Source organism: Poromitra crassiceps (assembly GCF_964638095.1).
Source record: "Poromitra crassiceps genome assembly, chromosome: 21".
Classification (NCBI taxonomy): domain Eukaryota; kingdom Metazoa; phylum Chordata; class Actinopteri; order Beryciformes; family Melamphaidae; genus Poromitra; species Poromitra crassiceps.
In genome coordinates, this window is record NC_139638.1 from 10,652,478 (window position 1) to 10,664,502 (window position 12,025).

The 12,025-nt window shown below is 41.6% G+C and overlaps 1 protein-coding gene across 1 annotated transcript; it reads left to right on the top strand.

The window, feature by feature from the left end:
- Window positions 1-1,816: 1,816 nt before the first annotated feature.
- On the top strand, window positions 1,817-11,454 carry ccdc152 (coiled-coil domain containing 152; the record flags this gene model as incomplete). Its single annotated transcript, XM_083657306.1, has 8 exons — window positions 1,817-1,831; window positions 2,820-2,925; window positions 4,868-4,936; window positions 5,009-5,073; window positions 5,624-5,759; window positions 6,620-6,747; window positions 8,647-8,742; window positions 11,279-11,454. The coding sequence occupies 8 exons, from the start codon at window positions 1,817-1,819 to the stop codon at window positions 11,405-11,407; spliced, it is 744 nt and encodes a 247-aa protein (XP_083513432.1). The 3' UTR covers window positions 11,408-11,454.
- Between the last annotated feature and the right edge of the window lie 571 nt (window positions 11,455-12,025).

The window sequence follows — 12,025 nt, forward strand, 5'->3', positions numbered from 1 at the left end:
GAATCAGTGATATGAGCCTAGCCCTTTCATGACTAAACCTTGGTATATCAAAATAAATCAACCGGTTTAGAGTAATGAAAGGGCTCAATTGTGACATACAGTTTATTATGACGAACACTGTTCGCAAACTTTAGACTCCATGCTTGTTTACAATTACTACTAACGTTGCCACAGTGTTGTCCGCCCGCAACGTTACTTTAGCCTTGGCTTCTGCTACTGTAGCTGCGGGTAACATTACATACCATCCTAGTACTTAGTAGATAAAACTGAAGTGGTTACAACAATTTTTACAAGATATGGATGGTTTCTGGTTCAACATCCCGGCTAAAATCTTTGAAAAGTGTGGTGGAATAGAGTTTATGTTGAGTTGTGATTTCTGTATAACTAAATTACCTATGAAGTTGTCTACATTTCATCAGCAGGTATTATTATATTGGAAATTGATTTATAAACGTAATTTACTCCACATAATTCACCGATCTGGAATCATCGTTATATTTTGTTTAAAATAAAATCTTTGTGTTACTGTGACTGGGTGGAGAAAGGTATTTGGTCGATTTTGCATTTGATGGATTCAAATGGTAATCTTCTCGAGTATAATACGTTTATGATAAATACAATGTGAATTGCACAAAAAGACAATACTCGTGGTTATTAAGGCGATTGCACAAGCAATGGTGAATACGGTTAAAGGGATGTTGTTGCTGTATGTTTTGGTTCCACAGCTACCTTCACTGTGTATTGACGTATCAGATTTAAGGAGAAAAAATGCACAAACAAATTTATAAGAAGTACTCTTACTTCTGTAATCTTCCCTTTACCAATAAAAAGGAAAAACCTGTTAAAAGATTATCCTGAAGAGCTAAGAATTAGAATTCAAACTAGATACCTCACTCTCCCCATCCCACCCAAAGCTAAAGACACTCACTTTAAAGTAATGAATGATATTTATCCATGTAATGAGTTTCTGAGACAAAGATTTAACCTTGATATGAACAACTGTAGATTTTGTGATTCTGATATTGAGACTGTAGAGCATCTGTTTTTTGTTTGTAATTACTCTAGATCTTTTTGGGATTTGTTTCAAAATTGGATATCTGAAAAAGACCCTCAATCGCCCAATTTGGAATATAATGATATTAAATTTGGAGTTATAATGAAAGATAAAACAATTTAAATGATGTACAATAGTTTAATTATTATGGCTAAACAATTGATTTGATTTGATTTGATTTTATTAGACGTCAATCATGGAAAAAACAAGTTACAACAAGTTAATCAGAGCGTCAGGGTTACAGACACATGAAAGTCTTTCGACTTATTTCCACTGTGGTCCCTGGACTGGGACAAACAACATAGTAACAAATACATACAATACACCAATTAACACCAATAAATAAAATAAATAAAGCATCCTAAGCTACACTACCTACAGCATAAACACACCAAGAGTTAATACTAAAAAAAGGTGACCATTATATTCTGAAACATTATCTAAAAGCCATGCTTTGACCTTTATCTTAAAAATGGGATGGCTGGAGATGCTTTTTATAGCTAGGGGTAGAGAGTTCCAATTAACTGCTCCCCCAAACTTGAAAGAGCATTTACCCATTTCGGTGGTGAACGTGGGCACGGTCAGGTCTGCAATACTGGCTCTGGTGAGGTGTGTGTGGGCTTCACTACGTTTCTGGAAGAGCTTACAAAGGTACGCAGGGGCTCTGTTGATATAGATGCTGTGCACCTGGTTCAGCTGTAGTTGAACTGACCTGGCTGCCAGAGGGAGCCAACCCAACTGCCGGAAATGCAGTTTACCAACATGGTCCATCGCAGAGTAGACAGCCCCAAGACAAGCCTGACTAGCCTATTCTGAGAAACCTGCAGCTTCTTTTTTAGGGCTATGGTTAGGCCACTACCATGAGCCAATCGCATAATCAAAACAACATAAGACCAGTGAATTTGCTAGTAGGTGAAGACTATCCGGGTCCAGAAACTGCGCTTTTCTGGCCAAGAACTTGGTTCTGCCATTCACCTTGCTTATCGTCTTAAGAGCCATGGATTCGCCGCCCAGACTGCGATCTAGCAGACAGCCAAGGTAGCTGACTGAGGGTTTAGCAGTAAAGGTCTGGCCCCCAAGAGAAATACTGGGTGAGCCAAGTTTGTGTAATCTGGGCTGGGAACCAAACAAGATATATTCAGTTTTGGCTGTATGAAGGGATAGCTTGTTATCAGAGAGCCAGGTCTTAACGTTGTTGAATTCTCTGATGAGAGTGGCATTCAACTTGACCACATCCTCATCTGAGGCTAGGATGGCTGAATCATCTGCGTACAAGAACAGATTTACAGAACAAGCAGCTTGGAGGTCGTTTATAAAGATTAAAAACAACAGAGGGCCTAAGACACTTAGATGTAGATTTCAAAATGCCAGACCCCTGTTCTTAGTATTAATGAATGAGACAACTAAATTTAAGAAAGCCTTGAAACATGTTAAAACCAAACAAGCATGGAGTGTGTACCAAAACATGCATATCCTGATTCCTGTTTAGAACTCTGACTTAATGTTTTTGCTTTATTTATTTTATTTTGTTGTTTATTTGATTGTCTGTTCCAATTTTGTAAATGTTTAGTCTGAATTTTTTTGTATAATGTACTGTTTATTAATGCCAGACTTTGTTTATTGAATTAAAAAAAAAAAAAAAAAAAAAAAAACTAACAAAGTACTAAATAACTAGCGTTACGTTACAGCTATCCACACATTTTCTCCACAAAATGTATTATCTTCTACCGTAACGTTATACTGTCCTGTTCCCCCTGCCAAACAGACAATTACAGAAACGAATGGCAAGAACAACATTTTGGAGATAATGCTGGCGGATGTCAACAGAGTCATGAAGTTTTATATGACCAAAGAGAAAAGTTTGATCGAGGGTGAGTTTCTTGGTTCATTATTCTTAAACCATGTGTTTAATTTGATATAGTTTTTCTAATGTCATGGTCCTAAGCAGTTCATGTATGGTGTACGTCTCCCTCTGTTGGTAATTTTGTAAAATGACACTTTTCATGACATGTCTTGTCATTATGTTTCCAGTTCAGGAAATGAAATCCTGAATTTTTAAACATTTACCAGTCATCTTAACTACTGTCATAGAATAGGGCCTCCCTGCCAGACCAGAGCAGCTGGTTTATGGGCATCAACTGGGAAGGGCTAGGTGTGGCTAGGTGTGGCACTAGGTGTGGCACTAGGTGTGGCACTAGGTGTGGCACTAGGTGTGGCACTAGGTGTGGCACTAGGTGTGGCACTAGGTGTGGCACTAGGTGTGGCACTTCATTACTTTGGCCTAAGAAGTGGATCCGTATTTGATAGTTTAATGTCATTGGAATGGACCGGCAGCAAATCAAGCAAAATTAACCCACTAGAAACCTGTTTGTAAGCCAAATAATCATATCAGGGAGCACACACATAATAATATAATAATAATGATTGGATTTATATAGCGCCTTTCCAAGTGCTCAAAGCGCTTCACAGAATCATTATTCGTTCACACCATTCGTACCGGTGGTTCGAAAGCGTGGCAGCCACACATCGGCGCTCAACGGGCCCTCCGACCACCATCATTCATGTCTACATTCATACCAATCATACGAGGCAAGGAGGGTTAAGTGTCTTGCCCAAGGACACAACGACAACAGCTGGGAGGGAGCGGGGATCGAACCGCCAACCCTTGCGTCATTGGCCGACCCGCTCTACCTCCTGACCAACGTCCCCCGTTTGGTGACCTGTATCTTAATCTATCATATGGCCAAATAAGATTTATCAGTGAAAAGTAGGCCTACGTGCCTCAATTTAGTTGATCCAAATGCGTTTGAAAGTTATTAGTGGTCATTATTACTATATATGGGAGTGGAGACTTTGTCATACCTTAGTGTTTTTAGTGGATTGATGGCGACTACAGTTAATTTCTCACCCCACCTTAAATACACCTCGAACGGCAGGGTGTCTCAGTGGTTAGCTTAGCATTAGCACTGTTGTCTCACAGCAAGAAGGTCCCGGGTTCTTATCCCGGTCCGTCCCAGGTATTTTCTGTGTGGAGTTTGCATGTTCTCCATGTGTTTGTGTGGGTTTCCTCCGGGTGCTCGGTTTCCTCAGAGTCCCACCATCAACGTGTGTGTGTGTGTGTGTGTGTGTGTGTGTGTGTGTGTGTGTGTGTGTGTGTGTGTGTGTGTGTGTGTGTGTGTGTGTGTGTGTGTGTGTGTGTGTGTGTGTGTGTGTGTGTGTGTGTGTGTGTGTGTGTGTGTGCGTGTGCGTGTGCGTGTGCGCGTGTGCGTGTGTGTGTGTGTCCATCTGTGCATTGCACTGGCAATCGAACTGGAGTTCTGATGGACAGCAGTTGAAAATTAGCCATCTCGCTAACGCTGGCACATTTACAGCATTGCCCCTCAAATAAAATAAATAAACAATAACATAAAATAATTAAACCTAGTTCATCCGTAAATCCTAAAATTAAAAACGTGCTCTGTCACCTGTGACCTGATGTGTGTGACTTAATTAAAAATCTGATGGAATTCATAACGACAGCAATTATGAGATGATGATTGCAATATGTCAGACCTACTGTCAATTGTCAAATACTGTTTATGAACTATCCATGCGAATGACTTTATATTAATTCGCATGGATTACCAGATGGGTGAGGTTTACCACATTCAGAGGGTGTCAGGTAAATTTGTCAACCACAGAAAAATGTGCTGTACTCTTAAAAATGCTTCTGGTGACTGTGTGAACTTTCTGATGCTCTGTATTGCCTTATGTGGCAAAATCAAAACCATTCAACGTTTCAGATGGTATCTGACCCACCTCTATATGTTGCAGAGAGAGACAGCATGCTAGTCACTGTGAACAGACTCCAGCAGACTCTCAGGCAGCAGTGTAACCTCAGAGGTAAGTTGCCTGTGTTCATTTCTTCATTCTTGTGTTAATCTTGTGACGACCCTAAGCATGTTTATGTTGCAGTGGATAATGAGAAGTTGAGGAACATAGTGGCAGAGCTGAAACAACAGAATGAGAGAACGGCAGAGGTGAGGACTGAACTGAAGCAGTGTAAACACTTACATAACAAGCCAATAGTAAACGGCGATGTAGATCCACCCTTGGGTGAGTCCCATTCCTTGTCAATGCTGCCCCCTAGCGGCACAAAGTCAACGTTGAAGTGTGACTAACAGACAGACGGAGACCGATCCAATTAATTGGGACATCTTACTTATCACTAAAACTGAATTTGTTTTATCTAGGATTCAGCTGAATGCATCAGACTGATGTGATACTGGTCATAAAATAATGAATTTTTAAAAGTTATTTCATCATGTTGTAGTTGAAGTGATTAACTTTTTGTTGATATTTGTACATGCCATTTGCACTTCAGAATGAGTATGCTCAGTTTTTATGTATACAAATGTCTGTAAACTAGAAGAAATCCTGCATTGTTATTGTAAGAATCTTTTCTTTTCAACTTTTTCAGTGACTTTCAAAACCTTCAAATTGATAACGGTTCCAAAAATCTGTAAAATAGCACGAGTATTATTTTTCAACATCCAGTCCTCGTGTCAGTGATGTGGTCTGTGTTGTCAGGAGCGAGAGGCTGATGTGCAGAGGCTGGTTTCTGAGATGAGAGCAGAGGCAGAGAGCCACAAGAGGGCGCTGGAGACTGCCAAACGGCAGTACAGAAGCCAGCTGGAGGATTCCCACAAGGAAACCCTGAATCAGTGTAAGCCCCCGAGTCGTAGTACAGACACCAGGAGACAGACACCAGGAGACAGACACCAGGAGGTTGCCTCTCAAATATACATGTACACTGAGACAAAGAAGGTGTTGATGCTACTATAAGACTATATATCTTAAAGTGTGTAGGCCAACCCAGAGATTCCTGGTTCCCTCGTCGAGAAGTCAATGGGATTTTTGCATGGGGTTTTGGGTTAAATGTCTGAAATCAGGTCTGTAGTTAACAAAAGTTTATGAAACTGTGAACATTGGGGAGCACTTTTATTATTTTTTTAAGCGTTTTCTGAAAATCACGATTTTTAAAAATCACATCTTCACTTCAAAAATCACAAAAGTGGTCCTCATTTGTGAAGATTGTCTTGCTGAACACAAAGTTTGCTGTTTCATAAGCTTTTGTTATCCACAGATCTTATTTCAGACATTTAACCAAAATCCCCATACAAAAATCCTGTTTGACTTTGAGACGAGGGAACTGGAATCCGTGTCTTAGGCAGGTATTCCTAATCCTTGCAGTACTCCATGGCAACATCGAGTGGGGCAATAGACCCTTCTCACGGGGGCCATTTTGTGTTGAAAAGGCAGGGTAAACACACGTGCAAGCAAAACACTAATGAGGGTTTCAAACTTCCATGATTGGAATTTGAAAACCCTCATTAGTGTTTTTGCTTGCACCTGTGTTTATTCTGCCTTTTCGACACAAAACGGCCCCCGTGAAAAGGGTCTATTGAAAGTTTATTTGCCACGTTTACATTTTACAAGCCAATTATGCATCTAGAGACATAGAATAGCCTCCAAACATAGATGTTTTACCCTGAGCCTGCTGGTGTTGATTTTGTATCTTGACAGTGGAAGCTAAAGATGCCGAAGTGGAGACGCTGCTGGAGAGAAAAGATGTGGATCTGGAGGAGATGAAGAAGAGGCTGAGGGAGCAGGAGAGAGAGAGGCAGAGTGAACTTCTCAAGATACAGATGGAGGTATAGACTAATAACCACTCTGCTTTAAAGCCCCCCTCCACTCAGTTTTGTCATGTTTAAGTTATTTCACGTGTAGCTGTGTTTTTTTCACCGTATTTGATTTTGACAAATCACCTTATTTTTGGCTCAAACTCTTCAAGCTGATGGCTTGTCGAGCTGGGGGAGGAGCCTAGGTGAAAATGTCACCTCAGGTGAAAACAGACGGATGGACACACGTTACTTATAGAAGCGGCTGCACTGCTTCAAAATGAGAAGAAGGTTTTGTGCGTGATCTCTGTTCTCTTGCTCTCTCTCTCTCTCTCTCTCTCTTGATTCCATGAACCAGCTGACCAGCAAATCAGAGAGTGATTTCTCTCACCGACGGCAATCTGCCGGAAAAGCCGCCGACACACCGCAAAAAAACGAGGCCAACAGACGACGGCCCAGACCCGTTGGCTTGATGTGTCTGTGGCTTTACTTTCAGGAGTTGTGTTGGGAGCAGCCCAAACCTCTAGTTCCAAAAGATACAGAAGAAAGAAGGCCTGAACACAATAAATGAGATCTGCACTGAGTTATTGTGGTGATCAAAAAGGAAACCATGTAGATCAGCGATCCCCAAAGTCCGGACTCCGGTCCGCATCCGGACCCAGACGCCGTCCTATCCGGACCGAGCACTATAACCTACAAATCATTGAGAATTGTTACATTTCACCGAGCCGGCACATGCTTTTCTACCCTTTACGGTAGGCTACTGGTTTAATCTGCCAGGAAGCTCACAGACCAATGCATGCGCTGTAAATCATCACACGTGATGCTACTGAGCCAATCAAATATCCGATTCGATTCTGCCTGTTCCAGTCGCCAGTCGGTTCCAGTGCTGCAGGCGAGAGATTGTCAGACACGGAGATATGCGAGAGTCATTTAACATGGTGTGCTCAAAAGAAACGAGTAGACCGCAAAAACAAAGATTTCGTTTTAATCCGGAGCAGGCAGACTCTTAGATGTTCATTCATTGTTCTCACGGGCAGTTCAAAACCAGGCAGTATGTCAGTGCGATGCGATCCTAACCTGTCTGTGAAAGCGCCACAGGAGCAAACACACTCAAATCCAGACTGAGGGCACACTCACACATTCACTGCCCAACGGCATGTGACGTTTGCATTGCGAACGATCGATAGACAGACAGACAGACAGACAGACAGACAGACAGACAGACAGACAGGCAGGCAGGCAGACAGACAGACAGACAGGCAGGCAGGCAGATAGATATATAGATAGATAGAGACAGACACTGAGATAGATAGATAGATAGATAGATAGATAGATAGATAGAGACAGACACTGAGACAGATAGATAGATAGATAGATAGATAGATAGGGAGCTCACTTCTCTCAAGAGAAAAGGTGGAGTTAAAGGAAGAAAAGAAGATTTTCTTTCTCAAATTAAAACACTTTTAAGATGCACATTTTCCCAAAGCACTCTGTTGTATGTTATTTTTAAATGCAGCCATTATTTTACTTGAAATGAGAAAATAACATGTATTTATTATTATTGTAGGCTAGTTATTTATAATTAATCCAGTTAAATATGAAAACTAAATAAACATTGTTGATGTTTATTTTGATTTAACAGTCAGTCGCTGACTACATACAGACATTGTACCATTAGGCTACTTCAATCATTGAAGTAGCCTAAGTTCAATGGCACTGAATCATAACGCAAGCTACTGTACGTTACAATGTTCCGGACCTTTGCTTGAGGACATTTTCTCTAACTGGACCTCTATGAATTTTAATTGAGTGCCCCTGATGTAGATGATACAAGTATAACTGTTAAAAAGTTGTAATCTGAGTGCTTTACAAGACGTATTGATGTTTTGTTCCGTATGCTGAAGACAACATCTGTCACTCTTTTGTCAGTTTGGTGCGAAGCTCGCCAGAGTCCAGAGGAACCAACAGCAGCAGCAGCAGCAGCAGCAAGACTCCGGCTTTCAGTCCCAGAGTGTCTTCAGGAGGGTGAGCTCTCTCTCTCTCTCTCTCTCTCTCTCTCTCTCTCTCTCTCTCTCTCTCTCTCTCTCTCTCTCTCTCTCTCTCTCTCTCTCTCTCTCGGTCTCTCTCTCTCTCTCTCGGTCGCTCACTCGCTCTCTCTCTCTCTCGGTCGGTCACTCACTCTCTCTCTCTCTCTCGCTCTCCCTCTAGCCCAGACCTGGTGATTATGTGTCCCTGGGGCCAGAGCATGATGGTTCTGCCTGGCCTGGGAGGTCTAAGACAAATTTTTAAATTTTAAATACAGCTCATGAACATTTCCAGTTCACAAACATTATAGTGCAAACAGATTTGCGGTCTGTACATCTGGCTCATGGTGCATGCACAATGCACATGTAGCCTACAGTATTTATGTTTTTGTTTCAACTACAAACATAAATAAATGTCAACTTGAAACTATGTTTTTTACTACCACACACAGCCTATAATATTATAGCCTATGTTTATTAAAAAAAAAAAAAAGCAAAATGCATTTTAACACATTGAGTGCCAGCCCTTTTTTCAATGCTGTAGGTAGGTTGTGCCAGTTTTTTTTTTGAGGATTCTGGCTCATTTTACAAGAGCCGAGGATTCTTTTCTGTTAAGACTTCGTGAACACCAATCATCTAAAAAGAACTAATAGAATGTGTGCTTTCTCTGTCTAAAAGAGTTCGTTTGTAGAGTTAGTAGTTATGTAAGCATTAGCAGTTGAATACAGCATGGTTTCAGCGTCAGAAAAATTATTCAGAGATAAACGGCTTTTTGTGAAATTCGATAGAACAGTCACTTTAACCATTCATTTTTGGCATCAGTAAGAGTCAGACATCTAAACAATAGTTTTGAACAGTAATTTCCTCCATAACAGCAGGAAACCCCCCTCTGCTTCCAACTCCTCCCTCCGTGTGTGTTCTCCTCCTGCCTCCCTGGCTCTCCAGCGGGCGTGTCACAACGAAGTTGCTGCTGCCTGGCTGCTGCCTGTTTGAGCGGCCGCTGTTTGAGGAAGTCTGGGTGGACTCGCTCGTTTCGTGGAGTTTTGGTTGAGAGCTTTGATGCGATTCTGGTCATATTTATGCTGCGTGTTTCAAAGTGGGCATCCAATCTATTCTTGGAACCCCCCACCGTTGCCACCGCTGTGCATCAGCGCGAAAGTGAAAGCGTTTTTGCCATCAATTTTACAGTATGAGAACGGCTTGCTCGCGCTTTTCCGTCCAGTTTTGGGTCGCCTCTTTCTACTGTGGAGAGACATGTCGACACTCAGTGGGTCGGTAAAATAGATTATACACATTCAATACCTCCAATTCTGGTGTAGGAGACGTAAAAGGGGTTGATCGATGTCCCACCGTCAAAAAAAAAAAATGTTTATGTAAGCCGAGATATCTCGTCCTTGGCACTCAACGGTTGGATTATGTAAGCCGAGATATCTCGTCCTTGGCACTCAACGTGTTAAAAGATTGATACTGGGATTTATGTATCGATACTTGTTCCTTCACATGAATATTGATTCAATATCGATATATCGATTTTTGTTTAACCCAGCCCTAGTAGATAATTATAACTAGTTCTGATACCCGTTGGAGCAACACAATCACTGGCCATTTAGTCAGGCATCGCTCACAGAGTTGGCAAGCAGCCTCTCCTCTCTCTCCCCAGAGGGCTTTATATAGACCACTTCCCTGGCTGATTCCAACAACGCTCAGGTGTGCGCCATCAGTAGCTAATGGATGGAGCTCTCCGAGGTGTTGAACCTGTTTTCACTCATTTCGGCCACTAATTGGCTCATTTAGTCGGCCCTAATTACCTCATTCAAAAAACCGACCCTGTCACCGTCTGAATATTAATTTCAGTCAGGCCAACAGTGTACAAAGAAAATTATACATACATACATACATACATACATACATTCTAGGCCTGCATGATATGAGGAAAATCTGCGATGTGCGATAACATTGTTCAATATAGCGATGGCGATACGACTTGCGATAAATAAACAGATATTAAAGTATGCATATTAGCTATACAGTTCCTATGTCTTTCTGCTTTAATAATGCTAACATAGACCCCAAACATAGCCTATGCCCACTGAATAAAGAAATGAAATACACACTGACTCTAGCTGAAACTACACACAGCGTGTTTGGGCTTCGGCAGAGGGGCGGAGCGCACTGTTGCAAGGGAAAGTTGTACGCTGGATTTACAACACAAGACAAAATGATCAGATGCTGAGTGGGAATGCATGACGCATGTAAATAAAACCACTTTTGTTATTCATTGCGTTTCAGGCAGTCTTTGCCATGTGTTTATTGCGCATGTTCATATTGTGATGACGATGAAAATACGATTAATTGTGCAGCCATAATACATACATACATACGTAAGTTTGCTCATTTAAGTGCAAGATTGCGACTGCACAAATGTAAGAGCTGAGCTGTCTGTGTGAATGTGTCTCAGCGTGTCTGGATGAACTGTGCATGTGTGTCCTGTCCTCCTCAGAAGCTGCAGATGAACTGTGCATGTGTGTCCTCCTCAGAAGCTGCAGTTCTTCCAGGAAGAGAAGAACACAGAGATTGTGGCTCTGCGTCAGAGAATCAAAGAACTGGAGGAGTCTCAGTGCGTCAGCGGCCTCGCTGACACGCGCCTTAAGAGGAGGAAGATATAGATGTCCTTACCAGACCAAGCCACGGCTCTGTGGACTTATCACACTCCTGCCCCAGAAGGCACAAGTTAGTGTTTCCAATATGCACTATTCTGTTTCTTTCGACTACATTGTGCACAAGAGATACGTTCAAGTGTAAAACTCTTGGAATAGTTCCTATTATTATTATTATTATTATTATTATTATTATTATTATTATTATTGTTGTTATTGTTATTATTCACATTACAGAATATTTATTTGATTATAGCACTTGCTGTGTATTGTCATCCTTCACTAGACTAGATTTGCAGTATCATTGCCTGTGTGGATAGTGAAGCAGAAGATAAGCTGCAGAGATAGTAGCACAGGTCCCCTGCACATAGGCATTATTCCTGTCTAAGGTCTTAATCCAATCAGACGGCTGTATGGGAGGTGTTGACGCAGTGGTTGAGGAAATGTAGCGAGTCAGATCGCCTGAAGGCCAAATCCAGTCAAGGAATTAATCCTGTTTGTCTTTCCCTTAAGAGGGAAAAGCAAAGATTTGGCTCCCAGTCAGCCTGTTTTGTTGCAGCCATGAAGTCAATCCTCTGAGAATCTGAAACACCTGAAATGTACACCGTCACCTACCCATGATAAGAA